This window comes from Balearica regulorum, chromosome 1 (assembly GCF_011004875.1).
Source record: "Balearica regulorum gibbericeps isolate bBalReg1 chromosome 1, bBalReg1.pri, whole genome shotgun sequence".
Taxonomy (NCBI): Eukaryota; Metazoa; Chordata; class Aves; order Gruiformes; family Gruidae; genus Balearica; species Balearica regulorum.
The window spans coordinates 55,575,915-55,597,260 of record NC_046184.1 but is presented as its reverse complement, the minus strand read 5'-3'; the positions used below and the strand labels follow the sequence as shown (position 1 = coordinate 55,597,260).

General features: G+C 53.8%; 4 protein-coding genes across 4 annotated transcripts; 2 read left to right on the top strand and 2 right to left on the bottom strand.

Annotated features, from left to right (window-relative positions):
• Positions 1–372: 372 nt before the first annotated feature.
• On the bottom strand, positions 373–6,085 carry NAGA (alpha-N-acetylgalactosaminidase). The gene is made up of 8 exons (XM_075751060.1): positions 5,847–6,085; positions 5,007–5,181; positions 4,681–4,858; positions 4,323–4,417; positions 3,494–3,655; positions 2,827–3,024; positions 2,455–2,598; positions 373–2,191 (listed from the first exon to the last, which is right to left on the bottom strand). Exons 1-8 carry the CDS (start codon positions 6,008–6,010, stop codon positions 2,009–2,011), a joined length of 1,299 nt encoding a protein of 432 aa, XP_075607175.1. The 5' UTR covers positions 6,011–6,085; the 3' UTR covers positions 373–2,008.
• A 702-nt stretch (positions 6,086–6,787) lies between these two features.
• PHETA2 (PH domain containing endocytic trafficking adaptor 2) lies at positions 6,788–13,554 on the top strand. The gene is made up of 3 exons (XM_075751164.1): positions 6,788–6,915; positions 7,918–8,015; positions 8,555–13,554. The coding sequence occupies exon 3, from the start codon at positions 8,563–8,565 to the stop codon at positions 9,373–9,375; it is 813 nt and encodes a 270-aa protein (XP_075607279.1). The 5' UTR covers positions 6,788–6,915; positions 7,918–8,015; positions 8,555–8,562; the 3' UTR covers positions 9,376–13,554.
• Positions 13,555–13,890: 336 nt separating this feature from the next.
• Positions 13,891–15,886, top strand: SMDT1 (single-pass membrane protein with aspartate rich tail 1). The gene is made up of 3 exons (XM_075750949.1): positions 13,891–14,141; positions 14,733–14,873; positions 15,600–15,886. Exons 1-2 carry the CDS (start codon positions 13,986–13,988, stop codon positions 14,868–14,870), a joined length of 294 nt encoding a protein of 97 aa, XP_075607064.1. The 5' UTR covers positions 13,891–13,985; the 3' UTR covers positions 14,871–14,873; positions 15,600–15,886.
• A 2,085-nt stretch (positions 15,887–17,971) lies between these two features.
• NDUFA6 (NADH:ubiquinone oxidoreductase subunit A6) lies at positions 17,972–21,316 on the bottom strand. Its single transcript, XM_075751183.1, has 3 exons — positions 21,124–21,316; positions 19,970–20,085; positions 17,972–18,630 (listed from the first exon to the last, which is right to left on the bottom strand). The coding sequence occupies exons 1-3, from the start codon at positions 21,248–21,250 to the stop codon at positions 18,499–18,501; spliced, it is 375 nt and encodes a 124-aa protein (XP_075607298.1). The 5' UTR covers positions 21,251–21,316; the 3' UTR covers positions 17,972–18,498.
• Positions 21,317–21,346: the final 30 nt, after the last annotated feature.

Below are 21,346 nucleotides of genomic sequence, written 5' to 3'. Positions count from 1 at the left end.
TTGCTGCCTGGGGAGGGTGAAGGCTGGTTTGTGCCTTTGCTCTTGCCCATATAGCCAGAACTGGCACGTGTTTGTGTCCTCAGGGCAGGCACACCACTGCATTTAGCAGGGGCTGCGTCACCACCCTGCTACTCACAATGTATTCGTAGCACCTCTCCTATGTACGTTTATTGCCAGAGGGAAGGCCCCCCTCTAAGAGGAGCTCCTTGCTAGCCAGTTTTTTTCCAGTGAGGGAAAAATAAATAGATGGTAAAGGAAAATGGAACTGCGGACTGTAACATCTGTTTCCCCTTGTGCCAAGGAAAGCCCTTGCCCTGCTGAACACGATGAACTACTAGAAAGCCATTTCCTAGTCTGCATCAGTCCAGTCTCTGACAGGAAACCAGTTTTATTTTTTAGTAGAGTTGTTTCTGTTTTGAGGTAATGACCCTGTAATCCTACATTAACCAAGTAGCTATAGCTAGCAACACTGAATAAACATGAAACTGAGAGCCTGTGACCTGCTTCCCCTTTATTTCAATTAATTTGTCTCAATCACTCCCTAAGAACAAAGCCAGCGCCTGTACAGACCTGAAGTGCACTCATCCTTTCTTGTTAGCACTGCAAGCACTGCATCATGTTCAGTATCTTCCTGCTGCACTCAGAGAAAGTTTCTGGGAGCAGCCAGAATCAGCCATTTGGTCCTGCAGGAACCAGAGTGGGCGGATGAGCAGGAACCCTCCAGCATCTGACTAGAAAAGGGGAAACTTTTTTTTTGCCTAATCTAAAATGTGATATTTCCACAGTCTGAGGCTTAATCTTGTGTCAGTCTCCCTGGGCTGCAATCTTAAGCATTACTCTTCATGAACGCTGCACCTCTCTCTGGGGCAGTCAGGGTAGGCCACATCTCACCCAAAACTCCTCCGTAGGATGTGCGCTGCATGGAGGTGAAGCACTTGAGGGCTTTAGTGTGAGTGTTTTGCCACTCACTTCCTAGTTTATTAGTGCAGGCTCCTCCTCAGGATGGAGCTGTGGATGTAGCTGCCCTTGGGAGAAGGAGGAGTCTTTCCCTGAGAAACCCTGAGCATTCAGCCTGCTGGAGGAGGGCCTGAGCTCCTTTATAGCAAGAATTTCCTGCTAGAGCAAGAACAGGATGTAACTTGCAGCTTGGAGGCACCTGTGACCATCTCCCAACTCAAAAGACAACCTCAACTGAGGTCGTCAGCATCTGCCCAACATGACTCATGCAAATCAAGATACAGCTCTGCAGTTTTTTGGTGCCGTACCACAGCAAGGCTGCTGGGGTTGTGCATAGCCAAAGGAGGTTTTTGCTCTGCTCTTGCTGTAAACTGATACCAGAGGGGCTTTGACACAATGCTAGCGTGCGTGCAAGGCTGGAGTAGTGTTGGCCTCCAGGATCCTGGCAGCAGGATCAGGCATGCAAGCCAAGCCTCTCTCCACAGGACCACCATGCCTCCAGCAGCTCTGGGTCCCGGGGAAGGTACCTGGGAAGAGTGCAGCCCTACTGACAGCCCCTTATTCTAAGCCAAGCTGATTATAGCAAAGGAAAGAAGGTGATCAGGTCTGATCCTTGAGGCTAATGCCATCACACATGGTGAGGGTCGCTATCCTAAAAGATACTAAAGCATCCGAAGCCTTTCTACAGGTATAGGTCAAAGAGCCCCCGCAGTGGTAACTGGTACACAGCTCGAAGCAGTGAAGTGCTCAAGCGTCAGAGATGAAGAATTCCAACAGTGGCTGGACTCTGCTTGTATGGCATCTTCCACAGGATCTCAAAGGGCTTCGTAATCACCGAGGAATTACGCTCTGCACACCCTTAGGAAGTGGGTAACAAGAATTTCTGCTTTACGCAGACCGAGTAGACATCATCAAGCTGTACCAGGTGAACAGTCACTCCCAGCGCTGCTGGGTATGCCAGTGAAAGGCACTTGTGCAGCAAAGAGCCACGTGCCCCAGGGTCTCGCAGCTCGCCCCAGCACTGACCCACACCCCCATCTGCCAAGCACTGTCACAGGAGGACCGGGTGGAAACCCTCACCAGGGGCTTGTTGTCTGACAACGTGCCAGGGCTGCGCCGGGAGCACCATGGGAGAGACATACCACATCACCACCCCCGAGGGGTTAATAATGACTGAGAAACTGTCTTCTGTCTTTAAGATACTGATGATCTTCCCACTGTACACATCTTGTACCTGGAAGAGAGAGACGGTGGCTACCAGGATTTCTACAGACCTTTCATCTTGAGGTCCAGCCACAGTCACTGGCGTGGCGGGACAGGGTGCAGCAGCAGGCAACAGGAGAGTGACCCAACAGGTGGCTGCCCCTTCATCCTGGAGGCAGGGAGTGGGAGTCCTTCCCCCTCCCCCAAATGCATAGGCTGTCGAAGTGGGGAGCTGGAAAAAGGGGCCAGGTGCCACGCGGCTGCCCTGCCATGCAGCGTCCCAGTGCGGCTCACCTCGTACACGGCGTCCTTGGGGAAGTGGAGCTTGGCCAGGCTGGTGGTGTAGTGGAAGGGCATATCTGTCCTCCGGCTGAAGAAGACAAGGGCACTGGCGGCCTGGGACAGTGGGCGCAGGAACACCTCAATGAGGGATTTCTCCTAGGGGTGGGGATGGGTGGGTGAGGTAGAGCTGCCAGGACCAGTGCTGGCCAGTAACTTCTGACCTTGCCCTGTCACCAGGGACCACCCTGGTGGGACACCAGCAGATCCCCAGCTCCCACAGCTCTCCCACTCACGTTTCTCTGCATCACTTCCCTCTCCTTCCTTATTGTGATGCCCCATGCTGCTCCTGTCTGCTCTCCCAAACACATCCACCTTCCCCCTAACCTTGACAATCCTGCGCCCCTGGATCCCCAGGGGGTCCTGGTTGATCTTGATCATCAGGCGGTTCTGCAGGATCTCCTTGGCGCTCGGGGAGATGGTGCGGAGGTCCACAGACATGAGGAGCGGAGCTGCCATCACTGTCCACAAGGCCATTTGGGAGCGTGACTGTTCATAGCTAAGGCCAAAGTTTCCAATGATGAGCTGGAGGGGAGAGGGGGAAGACATGGGAGAGGCAGAAGAGGGTTAAAAACTGGTCTGCTTGCCACACTCGGTGATGCTGCAGCCTGCTGGGTGGAGCACACATGGGAAAACCCACATGCACTTCTGCTTCTCCTCGAGCAGCTGGGACATCATCCCACCCCGGCTAGGTGCTAAGCCATCACCACACATGCAAACGCACTCACTAATACCCTTCGGTTCAACACTTTTCCGTCTCAGGCCATCCAGGGGAGGACAAGGACACCTGGACAACAGGACAGGTATACTCAAGCAGTGAAGGGTTCACTGCAACCACGGGCTTTTCCCTCAGCTTAGCCAACGGCAACACGAGCTTTGCCTCTTTGGAGCAATGGGGCTCCTGCCGCTCTTCTTTCACCCTGTACCTAGAGGGGGATCCCTGGAGACCCCCCCATCCCTGGCCAGGGTCAGTGCACCCACCACCCAGCCGCACCATGTCTGGGTCATTCCAGTGGCCAGGGCCAGCCGCTGGCTGCAGGACGTCCTGGTTTTCAGAGAACCAGTCCAGGATGGAAAGCACACTGTCCCAGGAGTCTTGGATGTCGTCGTAGTTACGCCACAGGTTGCAGACCTCTGCCAGGACGGTGTAGTTCACCTGGAGAGGAGCACAGGGTCAGGCAGGAAGGAGAAAGGATGGGGTCTGCAAGCTGGGGGAGAAGGGGCAGGCAGACTTGTTGAGAGCTGCAGCCTCCAGAAGGCATTTACAAGGCAGAGGGATCTGGAGAAGGGCAACATTACATAACGAAGGAGGACAGAGTCATATCCCAATATGACTGGGCACATCCCAGTATGATAGGATGTCTGGCAAAACAACCACAGAGGTCATGGGGAACTAAGATCAGCTGCAGAAATGCAGGCAGCTCAGGATTGCCTCAGAAGGTGTAAGAAGAAATAAATAAATGTACTCAATTTTCAAGAAACATTACTAGGAGGAACATCCCATTTCAAGCATTTAAACAAGACAGGACCTGCCTCAGAAGAACAGACTTTTGGGATCAACCCCACACCAGCTGAGTGGGGTGGAGAGGGCATACTCTAGGGCCTTCCTTCCCCAAACTCCCATCACCAAGCCATGCGGGGAACCCCAAGCATCCCCAGACACCTGGCAAGGAGGCAATGTTCTCTCCTGGGATCTGCAGCCACGTCCTACCAGGGGTGGAACAGTAAGTGGGATGTAGTACCTGGCTCCCGCAGCTCACCACGAGAGCTCCCCCAGGGCACAGGGAACATGGAAAATAGCCACTGGACAGGACAACCCTCACCTTGGGCGGGAGACCGCCCTGATATGCTGGCCAGCTGCAGGAGTACATGATGGGGCGGCCTGTGGCATTCAAGGCCCTTGCCATTTCTGGGTAGCCTTAGGGAGAGAAGAGAACAAATGGTGAAGGAGATGGCTGGCAGCAGCCTGTGTTCCAGCCCGCCTGGTCAGGGGAACCCCAGGCCAGCCTGGCCTCCTGTCTTACATAAGCTCTAGGCACCCAAACGCCCTCCTCTTTGCCCAAGAGCTGCAACAGAAGATGTGAGGGAAGCATCAAAGCTGGCCAAGAGTTTCTGTGGATGGCCAGCCACCCTGACCAAAGCAGTGTGGGGAGAAATACCAGCCAGCCAGGGAACCTTTACCCTCTGCCTGCTCCTCTCCTGAAGAGTAGCACCCATCCAGCTTCAGCATGTCCACACCCCACTCTGCAAAGGTTTGAGCGTCCTGCTCCACAAGGTCCAGTGTGGTCCCAGGGTAGCCCCCACAGGTGAAGGTGCCGAGATCTCCATAAATGCCCAGCTTCAGGCCCCGGGCGTGGACCTGCAAAGAGAAAAGAGCTGCAAGGAGGGGAAAAGGGGGGTTCAAGGTGCCTCCCAGGGACCAGGCTCCTCCATCCCCTTCCAGCCCTCCCGCCATGGTGGTGTGGGGACACAGAGACCCCTCCACACCATTCCCAGCAGGCACTCACATAGTCAGCCAGAGCCTTAATCCCCCTGGGAAACCTCTGAGGGTCAGGAACCAGCCGTCCCACCGCGTCCCGCTGCTTGGCTGCCCAGCAGTCATCAATGTTGATGTACTTGTAGCCCAGCTCCCTCCAGCCATCCTCCGCCAGGCGGTCTGCCATCTCGAAGAAGAGTGTCTCACTGCAGGTCGGGGGGCAAGGGTGCGGCAGGCTGAGCCCCAGGGACCTCTGTGCCCCACCAGCAGCACTTCAGGGCTAACAAGGGCTCTGGAGGGTCCATCACCGCCGGGCTGGCCTGGGCCATATGGGAGGGTCCCCAGGCTCTGATTAAACCCCATCCATGTCCCATTCATTGATCTCAGCAAGGGGCAGCATTTCCCCAACACCCCGCAAACCCCAGCCACATCCTTCAGCGCTGGGGGCTCTCCAGCCCCAGCACCAGGGTGCCTGAGCCGCCCCCCCCCCCCCCCCCCCCCCCAGCTCCCATACACCCATAAGATCCCTCTGAGATCCCCCCCTCTGAGATCCTCCCCGAGATCCCACTGCTGCACGGCTCATCCCAGGGTCACAGACGGTGCCGGGGCCGTCCCGGGCCTGATGCCCGACCCGACCATCCCCCCTCTCCTGCCCTGGCATCCCCCATCCACCCAAGCGGGGCAAACCCAGGACAGCAGCCCGGCGTTTCGGAGCAGGTTCCCTCGGGCAGAGGACACACAGAACAAGCCCTCCTTGCAGGGAGGGGGGGTGCTGAGCCCCGAGGCGGGGGGAGATGCCGCGCTGAGTCCCTCCTTGGCAGGGAGCCCCGGGGCTGGGAGCTCCCCCCCCGCCGCTCCCCGTCCCGCTGACCTGATGCAGTTGCGGGGGTCCGCCTGGCAGTCCACGTTGCAGCGGAACCTCTCCCACGCCAGCCAGCCCATGGGGGGGGTGAGCGCCAGCCCGTTGTCCAGGGCCAAGGCGGGCAGCGCCAGGGTCAAGGCCAGGACCAACCCGCTCAGCACCGCCGCCCCCATGGTTCCCACCGCCACCGCCGCCGCCGGGACACGGAACAGCTCGGCCCGGCCCGGCCCGGCCCCGCTCACATGATGCCGCCCGCATCACCTGACCGCCCGCCCCCGCCTCCCTCCCTCCTGCACGGCACGGCACGGCACGGCACGGCATTGCACCCAGCCCCGCTGCGCCCCACAGACAGCGACCCCCGCCGGTATCGCACCCCCTTGCTGCTGCACCCCACGGCCGTTCCACCCCATTGGTATCGGCCCCCTGCGCTGCTGCACCCCGTCAGTAACAGACCCATTGAACTCCACAGCAATTACACCCATTGCTGCTGCACCCCACAGCTGTCCCACCCCATCAGTATTGCACCATGTCAGCATTGCACCGTGGGGGTATTGCACCCCACTGCTGCTGCACCCCATAACTGTTGCATCCTATCAGCATTGCACCGTGCCGGTATTGCACCCCTCTGCTGCTGCACCCCATAGCTGTTGCACACTATCAGCATTGCACCCAGTCGGTAATGCACCCCACAGCTGTTGTACCCCATTGCACTCCACTGCGGCTGCACCCCATTACTGGCACCCTATGACCGCCGCAACCCATGTCTGCTGCACCCCAATAGTTACACAGGGAGAAGGGGGGGGCTTTAGGTCCCCTCGAGGTGGGACCCCAAGGGTACTCGAAGGGGCGTCGGGCGGAGCGAAGAGGTGCGGGATAAAGCCGCTCCAGGGAGGCAGCAGTGCCCCGCCGGCCGCCTCCCGCCCCCCGCTGCCGCTGCCGCCGGCGGGGCGGTGCTGCCGGCGCGGCGGGACGGCCCCGGCGACCGCAGGAGCCCTCCCCCGCCCGGCCGCGGCCGGCTCCCGCCTGCCCCGCACCGCCCGGCCGTGCCGGGAGCGCCGCCGAGCAGGAAGGGCCCGAGGTGAGCCGGGACGGGACGGGTCCCGCGGGCCCGCCGCCGGGGCGAGGCGCTGGGCAAGGGCCGGGGAACGGCGGGGCGGCGGCGGCGGCGGCGGCGGGGCGGGAGTGGGCGGCGGGGCCGGGCCGGGCCCGCAGGCACACGGCAAACACACACCCGCACACAAAGACACACAGCCCAATTGCACACGCCTGCAGACGCACACAAAGACCCAGAGCCCAGCATTGCGCACACACACACACACGCGCGTGTGCCACCCCTCAGACCACGGGACCCCCACAGCCCCCTCACGTCAGGGCTGGCGTGGGCCACGCCGGCTGTCCTCACGCAAGGCTGGAGATTCCTCAGGGTGCCGCGCTGAGGGCAAAGCACCCGCCAGGGAACAGCGTTTCCTTACACCTGATGGGATTTTTGTCCATTTTCCAACTGGGGTCCGTGCCCCCTTGTCCTCGGCCCAGCCCCACAAGCCCCAATGGGGGAGAAGGGCTCCGGGAGGGATACTGGAGGTTGCTCAGCAGTGGGAAGCTTCCCTAGCCCGGATCTGGCTGGGGAGTGGCAGCTGTGGTTTGTTTTCTGCATATTTCTGTACGCAGAGTTTTAGTGGCTGTTTGCAGTTGTAGAAGCTCCAAGGCTGCGCTCGCTGTGTCCATCAGCGGGACCTGCTGGCTTGTCGAATCGCCTTCTGCGGGGCCTCCGCAGATGTTGCAGCGACAGACTTCTACAAAAGCTCTTTTTTTTTTTTAATTAAAACCAAAACAAACCCACAGAAGCCAAAAAAAACCCAAACCACAAGGGTGCTGTCCTCAGCTGAGATGGTTTTGGGCTTTGAAGCCAATGCAAGTGCCCCCAGTTTCACTACCCTGGTTTCCAGAGCCTGCGGTACCTGGCCACTCCTGTGCGCAAGAGCCCAGGCTTTCTGGGATGGGAGCAATGAACCTCTTTGCTCTTTCAGTCCCAAAGTGTCCTTGTTTGTGACTCCCTCTCTGCCGCCTTTCTTCTGATCAGGGATGGGGCTGAGCACAGTCAACCTTCAGAGACCCTCAGCAGGGGAGCAGCCTGCCCAAGGAAGACGACAAGGGGTCGCGGTCTGACCCACACGGCCGGTACGTTGCACCCTGTTGCCAGTAAACCTGCCAGGCTAGAGGTGCTGCTGCTGGGACAGCTGGTGGGGATGGGTGGTCCTGCATGGAGACAGGGAGTGGGGAGAGCGTGTTCAAACGGAGGTCCCAGGGCCCTTGGGTCTGAAAATCCCCTCCTTATCATGCCCTGTAATGGAGGGGAGAGCAAAATGAATGCCTTGCAAGGCACAGAGGCAAATTTCTTTGATATGCCCCACAAAAAACTAGCAAAGTAGGTCACTCATGGAGTAAGAAATGAAACAGAGGTTGTGTTGTCCCTGGAGAAGGCAGGTGTCTCGGTGCTGGGGCTCTGGTGATGACCACCTCTCTGCAGCAGCAAGGAGCCAGCCCGCCATTTTCAGGGGTACTTGCTGGGTTAGGCACTGTCCGGCAGTGCTGGCTGCTGCAGTCGGGCTGCTTTTCCCCATGATGGGCTCAGGGCAGGATCAGGCCTCTCCTGGCAGGGTGGGTGAGATGTTCCTTGCCCCAACCAACTTCTTCCCCCTCTCTTCCTCTGCTCCTAGGTGGGGCGATGAAGCTGAACGAGCGGAGTGTGGCCCACTACGCCACCTGCGACTCGCCTGCCGACCATGCCGGCTTCCTCCGCAAGCGTGTGGAGAGGCACCACCACCATGCCCACCACCACCACGCCACCTCCTACCAGCGACGCTGGTTTGTCCTCAAGGGCAACCTCCTCTTCTACTTTGAGGAGCGGGAGAGTCGAGAGCCTGTGGGGCTGGTGGTGCTGGAGGGCTGCACCGTGGAGCTGTGCGAGGCTGCCGAGGAGTTTGCCTTCGCCATCCGCTTCGACGACGCTGGCGCCCGGGCTTACGTGCTGGTGGCCGACGGGCAGGCAGCCATGGAGGCCTGGGTGAAGGCCCTTTCACGGGCCAGCTTTGACTACATGCGGCTGGTGGTGAGGGAGCTGGAGAAGCAGCTGGAGGAAGCCTGCAAGAGCTTGGCTGCTTGCTGCAAGTCTCCACGGAGGTCCTCCTCCGGCAGGAAGAGGCACCTCTCCAACCCTGCCTTGCTGCCCCTCCAGGAGAAGCCTGCCGTCCTGGAGAATGGTTACTCCACATGGGGCAGCGGCAGTGGCGTCCCCGGGGGAGCTGCCTGCCCTGACCGTGACGGGGGGCACGCAAAGCCCCCACCCCTGCCTCCGCGTCGGCGCTCGGCCGCCAGCAGCACCGTGGGGTCCCCAGTGCCCGGCATCTCACCGGCCATGCCAGAGAGCCCAGTGTCACCGGAGACGGCCTGCTTCTCCAAGCTGCACAGCTGGTACGGGCAGGAGATCGTGGCGCTGAGACGGGAGTGGCAGGAGAGGCAGAAGATGGGGCACCTGTGACCAGGGGCGTGAGCCACTGGCCGGCCGGTGCTCAGCAGCATGTCTCCTACACTGGAAGAGTGAAGCGAGGGATGCTGCTTCCACCCCTGCCCTGGTCGGTGGCTGAGTGTGCAGTGTGTGTGTGTGCGCGCTTCACGGGGCACGCGGGAGGGACCCGAATCTTCCCCAAACCTCACGTTTTATTTCCATGAGGCTTTATACCGCTGGAGAGTGCGTAGCACCAGGGGAGCCACCTTTGAACTCTTCTCTGCTGGTGATACGAGGTGTGGAGGGGGCCCAAATGGGCATGTATGCAACGAACCTCACCCAGCGGGCTTGGCCCCTTGCCGTCCTGGCGTGCTGGATGTCCTAGGTGCTTCATTGCCCGCTTCTCCTTCACTACTTTTTTTTGGTTTTGTTTCTCAGTGTGGAAGTTTGCACAAGTCAGCATTTATTAGTGTCTGTGGTATTGCGCCAAAGTCCTTCTGCCTTTGCTCTTTCGCTGCAGATAAGGCTGGGCTTTTAAGAAATGCCTCTGACAGGCCACTGGCCCTGGGGGGTCCCTCCGGCCCGGTGCCTCTCACCACAGGACACGTGAGCCACTATGGCTGTGGCTGGCCCAACAGCCAGGGCAACGAGGACCAGGCTCTTGTGTCTTTTTTTTTTTTTTTTTACTTTCATCTGCACTAACCTTCCTCCCTGCTAAATCCCACAGAATGTGGATTTCACAGGCTTGCATCCATCTCTGGGTGCCCAAGCTCAGCAGCGAGGTTGAAATGGAGACACCGAGCCTGGTCTGAAGCAACAGCCAGGATCAGGAGCTCCCCAGGGCTGATCTGGACTCTGCCGAGCAGTAGCCAAGGCTGTTAATACTGTTAATATCTCCAGCTCAAACCTTCCCTGTTCCCAAACAGGGACGCTAAAGCCTCTTTGCCTTGCCAGGGGTGAATTTATCAGCCTCTGCGCAGACTGTAGCTCCTGCAAAGTGCCGTACAAGGCTCCACTGGCTCGTTGGGCAGCTTGCCCAAGATGGCATCCAGAGCTGCGCTCTTGCAGAGCCTCTCTCTCTGCCATGGCTCTGCCCACCTCCTGGCAGAGCTGCACAGTCAGAGGAGAGGCTGTGGAAGAGCAGGGAGGAGGAGAGGGCTGGTCCCAGGAGGAGAAGCGAAGGTGTGGGAGTGAGTTACAGGTAGCACTGACTGTGTGTCAGCAGTGTCTGGGCTTGCCCCTCTAGCATCAAAGCTGTATCGCTGCCTTCCACCAAAGCCAGCGCCTGACCTGCCGGCGCTTCCCTGGAATTTCCTGTCGGCTGGTCTCTGTAGCACATCCCATCCTCCCGGCGGGTGAGGAGGGCTGCAGGGAGGCATGCCTGTTACTTCGCTGCAGAAACAGACTTGTCCTTCACCGGTAGGTCAGAAACCTTGGCCGCAAGGCAGACGGTACAAGTTGGTGGGTGCTGATTCCAGGGGCTGGAGCACCCTGGAGATGGTGCTTATCTTCTTATTCCCTTATCTTCTTGGCAAGGGCTGTTTTTCAAAGCAGAAAAAATAAGTGAAGCAGTCTTGTGTTCCGTATCTAACAGAATTAAACCTGGTTTTATTGCCCTGTTTTATTAAGGAGGAAAGCAAGAGGCTGTTCCAAGTCATGACTGGTAGGAACCTATTTGCCTTTCTGGAGTTAAATGCACTCTGCTTAATACTTTGCAATAGCCAGTAGAGATTGCCAATGCAGAAATCAAATGACTTCCATTAACTTTTGGTGCCTTTGAAAATCAATCTCTGGTAGTTTGGGATGACGAGCTTCCAGCCTCCTGCCTAATTATGGCTCAATGGCATATTAGAGGAAATCAGATCTTAAATCAGATCTTACAAATAGGACTTTGGGAGTATAACCTTTACATATGAATGATGCAATCCAGTCCTCTCCAGTTTATGTCTGTATTTCTTCACAGTAGAGAGGATTCTGCAGGTTTGGGAGGATTATTTTTTGTTCTGCTTTTGTAAGTGACAACAGTTCAGAAGAACCAGGAGCAGGTGGCCACAAACCAGTGCCCAGGCTCCGTCAGCAGCCCAGCTGGCAGGACTTAGGGGCCAGTGCTGCCTCCCTACCTGCTGCTTAAATTGTTTAGTGCTGCAGCATTCCCAGCTGGGAACCTGTCCCCTTCTGCATGGCAGGACAGCGGCATCAGGGGATGCCACTACCTGGTGCCTCCTCGCTCTGAGTGGGTATTTTGGGGTCAGGGTCAGATTTGGCAACCATTTTTCTCTGGTGTTTGGGGTTTTTTTTTCAGTGTAATACAGAGAGAAGAATATTCCTGATGCCTCAGACTTACATAAGGCAGTATGACGGTAAAGATTTAACTTCCAAAATAAATCAAGACGCAATGGCAGTTCTTACATGAGACCCCAAGAATCGTGAGTGACTTGAAAGGGAAAATAAATTAACAAAGCCAGTTCTGTCAGAACTGGAACTGAAACAGTATTATTCATTTAAGGGCACTTTTACTTTTAAGAAGCTTAGTTTGTTTTAATAAGCCAGGATTGTGCTAGTAACACTATTAAATAGCTTATATTTAATGCTTTAATCTGTCCCATTCAAATGGCATGATTTCCACGCTACCTGCCTTTGCATTAGTATGTATCCCAGCTAAATCCTAAATCCTGCAAATGAGGAGCTGCGCTCTGCTTTCTCTCTGATCACGTTTGAAGTAATTTTGTATTTTATTCTGCAGTGCTGAGAGGAAAATGGCTGAATCCTCAACATTTTGTATTTGTACTCGGCACAGCTGTCCATGCTTGGGCCTTAGCTAGGTCTCCAAAGCGCTGCGTGACTTTGGATGCGCTTGGTCAGGGCTTCCTCACCATCCCGCTCACGTAACAGGGATGGCCCTTTAGCGAGTAAAAAAGAGCCATCATTGGAGCCATGCCTAAATTTGTACAGACATACACGTTGTTTTTTTTAATGACCACGGCCACTCGCTTCATTAGGCAGGAAGCACCTGGTTGATCCACCAGCTCCTCTGAGATGGAGGCTATCAAACCAGCTTGGCTGAGGATCAGTTGTGCTGGCAGCACCTTTGAAGCAGCCCCCAGGCAGAAGGTCAGGATTTCAGCTTCCTGAGATTGCATGTGTGTCTGGCTAATGGAGCGTCCTCTCTCTCTGCAGGCGGAGATCATTACGGCAACAGCAGAGAGTTTTCATTGTCCCCAACAGCAAAATGAGACTGATTGCCACACGCTGTTTCTTCTCTAGTCATTCAGGTTTAGACTGTTTCACCTTCTGCCTTCGCTTTCCCTTGTTATTTTTTAAAAATAGAAAATGTCTGGGCAGCACAAAACAGGTTCCCTAGCAAAGGGGAGACTGAACTCTAAAGCTGAATGGCTACTTTTCTTAAAGCACTGAAGTCAAGCCTTTTCTAAGAGTTTTCTTTAGCCTAATAATGCAAAAGCGATGAGAGAAAAATGCTTGAATCTGAATGCTTCTGTTAAAAGAAACTAAGACTGAAAGAGGGAGGGAGATTCTGACATGACCTTTGTAAGCTGTGCCAAGAAGGGCTCCCAATCCTGTTGAAATAGTTGACAAAATCTTTCTGTTTTTCTGAGGCTGGGATTTCAGATTCAGGCCCATACCGTATTGTATTATTTCTGCACATTTATCTTTTTATAAAGCATGCGTGGTGATGTTTTCCCCTGAATCCAGGTCCTAGCGATAAGAGTAAGCTAAAGATTTTACCCGTGGCCGCCACTAGCCATTTAGTGGACATTCACGACCAAGATTGAACATTTTCCATTACAAGAGCTACCGCATTAACTGTGTGGGGGTGGGTGACCCCCCAGTCTTACCCCTCTCAACTGCCTTTGCAGAGAAACTTAAATAACCCCCACCGAAATGCACGGGGAACACGTGGAGTCCCTGTGTCGGTGGCATCTTTCACCGGCACCGAGCGTGCTTTCTAATCTGCACAATCACCAGGCAACACTCCAAACGACCCGCAGAAACACTCCTGCCTTTCAAAACGCTTCTATTTTCTGTAGACAACATTTTTTTAGACAACTTTAGACAACTTTTTTTATTTTTTTTTTTGAGGCGGTTTTGCATGCGCCGTTGTTTTACATGCAGAACTTGTATTACGCATTTCAAGACATTGTGTTAACGTTTGTATTTTATGCCGTGAAGCCGAATAAACCGTGGTGATTTGTAGCCCGTGCGCTGCCAATGGAGCCGCGAACCCTCCTGACACCCGTGGGAGCGTCCGCAGGGCCTGGCGATCCCCGCCCTGCCCGGTTTTAGGGTCACCCGGCCCGGTTTTCCTCTGCCGAGCCTTACGGGACGGCGGGACGCGGTAGAAGGCTGCCCGGTTCCCTTCTCCCCGCGGTTGCAGCGAGCCAGGCCGCACAGTGTGTGTGTGTGGGGGGGGGGGGGGGGGCTCAGCCCCGTCCCCGCGGGCCGCTCCGTGGCGAGGGCGGGGTGGGGGGGGGGGGGGAGCTGTCAGCCCCGCCCTGGGCATGCGCACTGGCCATCTCGCGCCTCCCCCTCACGCCTCGCGAGAGCCGGAGGCTCCGCCGCCCCGGGTGACGCCTCGGCTCAGCCGTTACGGGAGCCCGGAGAGGGGCAGGAGGGAGGGAGGGAGGATGGCAGCGGCAGGCGGGCGGCTCCTGGCGGCGGCCGCGGCTTACTCGGGGCGGGTGGGCTGGAGCGGGCCGCGCCGCACCCCGGCCGTGCCGCTGGTGCCCTCCCGGAGCGCCACTGTCACCCGGAGCGGCGCCATTCTGCCCAAGCCGGTTAAGGTGAGTGAGGGGCGAGCGTGTGGGGGTGGCAACCAATCGCGGCGTAACGGATGGCAGCAGTGGCCAATCACTGCGGGCGCATGTGCTGCGGGCGGGGCGACGAGATTGAGTGACAGGCGCTGGGCTAATGAGCAGTTCGCTGTGGGCGGGGCGGGCATGCGGAAGCGCTCGCCAGCGGGAGGGTGACGGGAGCGGCCCTGAGGGGTCGGGCCGGGCGGCGGCGGCGGCTCGTTTCCCCCCGAGGGCGGGGGGGCGGCGCGGCGCTGACCCGACCCGGCGGTGGTCCCCGCACCGTAAGGAGGAGATAAACACCCGCCTTGTACACAGCCATTTCTCACCGGCGACCGCTCTCCCTGCCTAAGCCACTAGCGTTCCCTGCCCGGAGCTCCCCGCGGGCTCCTGCTCTCCCGGTGCTGCCGTTTTTATGCGAAAGTGCGATGCGGTGCCCGCGGGTCCGGCCGGAGGGACGGCCGGCCGTTCTTCCCGCTGCTCCCCGGGTCCTCTGCGCGCCTGTGGAGCCGCGAGTCGGTAGGCTCAGGCACAGCGCGACTTGCGGGTAAAGGTCAGTCTTTCCCAACCGGCTCCTTGCAGACGCCCTTCGGCCTCCTCAGAGTATTCAGCATTGTGATCCCTTTCCTGTATGTCGGGACTCAGATCAGTAAGAACTTCGCAGCCCTACTTGAAGAACATGATATCTTTGTCCCGGAGGATGATGACGATGATGATTAAAGGGTACGTCATTAACACAACCAGCAATCTAATTATTTGCGCTTCCTGTTTGGCTTGGGGCAGGGAGGAGAATCTCAGAAATAAAATAAAGACAACCATGGCTTTGAGATGCATTTGCAGTAAAACACACGGACACCTGCAGCTGTATTGCCTCTGGCGATGAACTTTTCAGTTCCTTTATACTGGAGCAGGCCAGCCTGGCATCTGAATGTGAAATCTCCAAAATATACATTTGTTAGAGATTGTAATAAACTGATGGTGGTTTAGATCTTGTAATTTGAATCAGAAATAAAAATAAACTGTAGTCAGTGAGGGTCTGTACTGCAGACAGAAAAGACGGACTTCAGCATTATTACACATTTACCTGTTTAAAAGTCTTCTGCTAACTTACAGAATGAGTCTGCTCTTCCTTTATCTACAGTACACTATGCTGCCCTCCATTTTATGTTATGGGTGTATTTCTTTATAGAACAAGGAAGTTGTCGTAAGTAGCCTTGTTTTATAATGAGTTTGGTGGATGTATTCCATTTGATAAAGGGATTTTCCAGTCTGTGCTGTGCAGCTAAACCCAGAGAATTAAAAGGTTGTAAATACTGCAGTGGCCTGTTAGAAACTCCTTTATGTTAACTCCCACCTTGTGTATTTGGGGGGTGGGGGGAGGATACAGACTGGAGCTTAGTACAGTATATCTATCTGAAGAGTAATGGCTTTTTTTCTATTTATTTGCAGATCTGTAATGGAAGAACAGAAGGGAGAAAACCATTGACAAAGCAATGGTTGCAACATGTGTCACCTGTGTTTTGTCCTTTCTGAATGGGACAGGGGGCCGTGTGTCCCCTTTGCCAGTGAGTGTCCTGCGTGTGTGCCAGAAATCCATAGGTTGTGGTTGAAGGAGGTGCTTGATAGGCTCTGCATCCTTGCACACACATGCTCACCTCATCAAAGACTGCTTGGGATTCCTTTTATTAGCAATATGGGAAACACTTAATTAAAGATCAAGAGATTGAGATGTGTAACTCTGGTTTTGTGTTTTTATAGGTTATGTGCCTATCACCTAGCATTTCTGTATTAACTTTTCTACCTCTGTATGTCTGTGCCAGTAAGGAGGCTCCCTTCATGTTTCCTCTTATGACTCCTTTCTGTAATTCAGTACTAATCTGCAGTACATGACAGGAATCCTAGAGGAAGCAGCAGCCTCATGACATAGGACTTGGGGGTATTGATTGATGAGAAGCTCAACATGAGCCAGCAGTGTGCGCTTGCAGCCCAGAAAGCCAACTGTGTCCTGGGCTGCATCAAAAGAGGTGTGACCAGCAGGTTGAGGGAGGTGATCTTGCCCCTCTACTCTGCTCTTGTGAGACCCCACCTGGAGTACTGAGTCCAGCTCTGGGGGCCCCAGTACAGGAGAGACATGGAGCTGTTGGAGAGAGTCCAGAGGAGGGCCACGAAGCTGATCAGAGGGCTGGAGCACCTCTCCTAGGAGGACAGGCTGAGAGAGTTAGGGTTGTTCAGCCTGGAGAAAAGAAGGCTCTGGGGAGATCTAACTGTGGCTTACCAGTACCTGAAGGGGCCTACAGGAAAGATGGTGAGGGACTGTTTATTGGGGAGTGTAGTGACAGGACAAGGGGAAATGGGTTTAAGCTGAAGGAGGGTCGATTTAGATTAGATGTTAGAAATTCTTTAGAGTGGTGAGGCACTGGAACAGGTTGCCCAGAGAGGCTGTGGATGCCCCATCCCTGGAAGTGTTCAAGGCCAGGTTGGATGGGGCTTTGGGCAACGTGGTCTAGTGGAGGGTGTCCCTGCATATGGCAGGGGGGTTGGAACTAGATGATCTTTAAGGTCCCTTCCAACCCAAACCATTCCATGATTCTGTGATTCTATATTGACACTGGCACTGCACTTCAAATAAGTTTGATTTACAACCCAGCACTATGCATGTGTGTCTGATGGAGACTGTATCATTGATTTCACCTCACTGAGGATTAAATACAGTATTTTCATTGCAGAGTTAAAGTTTTGAGTAGGTTAAGATCACAAGTGGCAAACTAACTCAGCTGATGTATTTACAGCATTTAACCTATGAACAGTGAAGATGCTGGCTCCAAGTACCTAGTAATTCCTAGATAGTTCAGTACTTCCTTCTGTATGAGCCCTAATATATTTATTTTCTTAACTGTGTATAAACTTCAACTCTTCTTTTCATAGAAGTGTTTGCTATTGCAATTAAATCCTTGCATAATAGACTTAAAAGGTCTTATGTACTGCTAGGGCATGCATAGAGTATCTTCAGTCACATCAGATGAGCTGTTTTCTCAAATACCTTGAAGGATTAAAGTAGAATGATTTTTTTTTTTTTTTTTAAGCCAGCATTGTCTCTTCTCGTGGTTTCTGGTCGCTAGAGCTGGCCTGTTCTCTTGACTGCCCACTTTTCCTTTCAGTATTTACATAGCTGTTAAAATGTTTCTTTTAATGTTACACACATTATTATGCTGCATAGTTCAGACAGCCACGTTTGCTCCCTTACTATTTGTCACTGCTTTTAGTGTTTGCTCTGTAACTCTCCAGCATGGCTACTGTGAGAAAAGGGAACCTGCAATCCAAGTAACCTCAACAGCTGTAGCTGAAGGCAGCTGGTAGGTTCCTGAGTCACTCTGTATCCAAATTGGCCCCTCCTTCCCCAAGGCCACCTGAGCAGCAGTTGTTGCAGTTCATGTGCTCTTGGGAGCCAAACACGACACACGCACAGACACCCCATCTGTCCCTGAGGAGTGCTGCTTTACAGTCCTCACACAGGAGAGAAAGCCCCAGTATTTAGGCAAGGATAAAAAGAAGTTTTGGCATACTACAAAGATTCAATGCTGATCACACATGGGGGAGCTCCAGCACCAAGTTACCCGCTGAAAACCCGTTCTGACTGGTGAAAGAACAAATTCTCCTAATCCTTCTTGAAATGGAGCTAGTAATTGAATTCAGTTAAAGAGGTGATGGTAGGACACCATCTTCTAGGCTAGGCATCAGCAGCTCTTACAAAGCCTCCCTATTCTAGATGGAAATACAAACCCCCGTTTTTCCAGGTAATTTCATTTTGCAGCAGGGAGATGGACTCTGCTGATCTTTTTATTGCACAAAGGGCTTTATCAGCCTATTGGCTTTTACGTCATTCTCTGCAAGGAAGTAAACAGAGACTAGTCCAAATAAAAAAAAAATCAACAAAATCACAGCATGAAATTGAAAAACACTGCAGGCCTCAAGCACAAGAATATTTCTGCAACTGCACTGGTTTCTCTGAAAGCCTACTCTTCTACTCTTTCTTCCACAGAGCAGACACCTACACACAGGGCTGCAGGCTAAGCAGAAAGCTGCACAGCCAGGTTGTGTTGTGGTTTTTCAGCAGACACTCCAGGGCAAGTGATGGGACAAACTCCATCCACTGAAAATACGCATTGGCAAAAGGCAGGAAACACAGGTCTTCATACAGATCATAATGATTTGCACACATACTCTGGGTTCAGATTTAGTCATTAGGCTCCTAATACGCTACACAATCTCTCTGTATGGATTTTTTTTTTTTTTCTATTATATAGGACTTTATTTGTAATACAAGGCAGGAAGACACAGAGTCAATCTCTCAGGGATCGTGGCCCGCATAGAATTTGGACAGAAAGTCTTTAGGTCGTGGGGTTTCCGTCTCATGGAAATACCTCATGATGTGAGTCCTCTGCTTCCATACCTGAATGGTTTCTTGAAGATCCATTTTTCCCTGTGCACAGACAAAAGAATTTTAGACAAGTTCTCAGAGCCCAATTCTAACTATACAGCACGATGAAAGTTATTTGAATGCGCTTAGAAACACCCTTAAGACAGCTGCGTCAACAATTCTGTACTCCTAAAGACTGCTTGCATCACCAATACTGTGACACAAATATATAAACTGTTCCTGCCTTATGACTTTAATGCTTCATGTCCTACGTTAACAAGTCACTTGTCTCTACAGCACAGCTTTCCAGCCCAGTGGAATAGGCAAGGGACCCCGCCCTCTTCTTAGAACTGGCTTGTTTCTCTCATGACCAGCACCCCCATAAAAGTCTACGTAACATTCCTAGCTTTCATGCACCTCTATTTTTGAATAGTGGCAAGTTAGCTGTAAAAGTAAGTAAAATTGCTGCTAAGTGCTTTGCACCAGAATCACTACCACAGAGATATTAAACATAACTTCTTCATGACTCCAGTCTATGAATTATTGTACTGGTTTCAGAGGATGGCAGCACGGGGCAGAACAAGACTGCCTGGAACTGTCACCTACCATATTATCTAGAATTCTGTTCCCAGATTTTCTTCATCACGTAAAGACAGACTAACTGTCTTCAAATGCAAGAAATACAACAGGCAAACATGGCACTCCTTGGTCGGAAGCTTTCTAATGCATTAGAACTGCAGAGGTCAGTTACTGTTGCTCTGACCCATTCTGAAGCCTTGCCCTACTCTTGGTATGTTGGTTATTGCTTTGAACCAGGCATAACCAAATGTGTTACAGACTCAAGGTGTTTTGTCACCTAGAGCCAGCCTCCCACCAAGTACTGCCACTCTAATCTATGTTTCAGAATCCATGAAGAAAACCACATCCCAATCTAAGGAAGTACCGTAGGGTGTAGAAAGGTCATTTTTAATGGTAAACTAGCTAGCAGCATCTTTTTCCCCCTTTCTTTGATTACCATGGTTTTCTTTAAAAAAACCACCACAAAACCAAAACAAACCACAAACCAACAAACATAGTATTTAAACTACCATTTTGCTTATCGTACATTTCCTCTTTTAAACACCTGCAAACTGGAAAAGCCAGTACACTGAGTGACAGAAATCCATAGTGTAGTAATTCTTGATTTAGGTGAATTAAGACCCTATTTCTCTGCACGCTAAAGCAGCTTGATCCCTTATCAACAGGTTTATTGACAGAGATAAACCAATCTGGACTGCAAGAGACAACTCCTGCATAGCGCAAGCCAAAATAAAACTGTCCCTCTCCTCCATCACACTCACCACCAATTATCCACTCCCACATTCTCTGCAGCTTCAACAAAACGGGAATAATTTGTTTGTACCTTAATAACCAGCATGTCTATCACCCGTGGGTCTGTAACGTGGGCATTCTTCAGGAACATCTCCCGTACCTTGTTACGTCCCTGTTTCACTGTGATGTCCAGCTGGTACAGGTGTACTAGGAAAAACACAATACCCAGAGAGGTCATCTATATTGCTTTTTGTTTTTTCCACTGACAACGTGCAACTCAACCCTACAAAACACTACACAGTCATTTGTTCTTGTAATCTCTGCCAGCTTCACCAATAATTTAATTAATTTAAAGCAAATAAAGGGTGACAAAGATGATTAGGGGACTGGAGCATCTCTCATATGATGAAAGGCTGAGAAGGCTGGGTCTGTTTAGTCTGGAGAAGAGAAGACTGACAGGGGATCTTATAAATATCTAAAGGGTGGATGTTTAGAGGAAGGGGCTAGACTGTTCTCAATGGTGCCCACTGACAGGACAAGGGGCACAAACTGGAAAACAGGAAGCTCCATCTAACACGAGAAAAAACTTCTTTACTCTGAGGGTGACTGAGCACTGGCACAGGCTGCCCAGAGAGGTTGTGGAGTCTCCTTCTCTGGAAATATTCAAAACCCACCAGGACACAATACTGTACAACCTGCTTTGGGAGATACTGCTGTAGCAGGGGGGCTGGACTAGATGATCTCCAGAGGTCCCTTCCAACCCCTGCCAGTCTGTGAATCTGTGCAAACAACGCAGCCGTGGTACAGGTCCCAGTGCAATTTTAAGGAAGCAGGTAATCACGCCACGGATCCCTATTCTGGAAAGTTAAAGCTAGATTTCTCTTCTGCTTAGTCAGGAACACCAAGTGGCAAGTAAGGAGGAGACCGGGGTTCCCCCTCTCGGGGAGGCAGCCGGGGCAGGGAGGACAAGGCAAACCCGGCGGCCTGTGCTGCACCGGGGAACGGCCGAGAGCCCACAACCCCACAGCCGCTGTAAGGCCCCGAAGGACCGCGTTCACCTGCCCGACACGCAGCGGGCCAGGGTGGGGAAAGGGCAGCGAGGGGCTGAGGCAGCACCCCTCACACCCGGGGCTCACCGGGAACCCCCGACGGGCTCTTTAAGAACCCAACGGCTGCGGGGTGGCCGTTACGACCTTGAGCTCGCGCTCCCGCCCGCGCACGCGTGGCCGGCTCCGCACCCCTCACCGGTGTTGGGCACCTCGCGGTACCAGGCCCGGTACAGCTCCCTCACGCGCCGCTTCGCCTCGCCCAGGTCACGGCTGAAGATCGGCTTCACCGCCGCAGACACCGCTCCTTTGCCCGCCACCGCCATCTTGTTACAGCCGCCGTCGCGGCGACTCCTCTGCGCGCTGCGTCCCGCCCCTTCCCCGACGCCGGTAGGAACGCCGACCGGCACGGCGACTCTCTA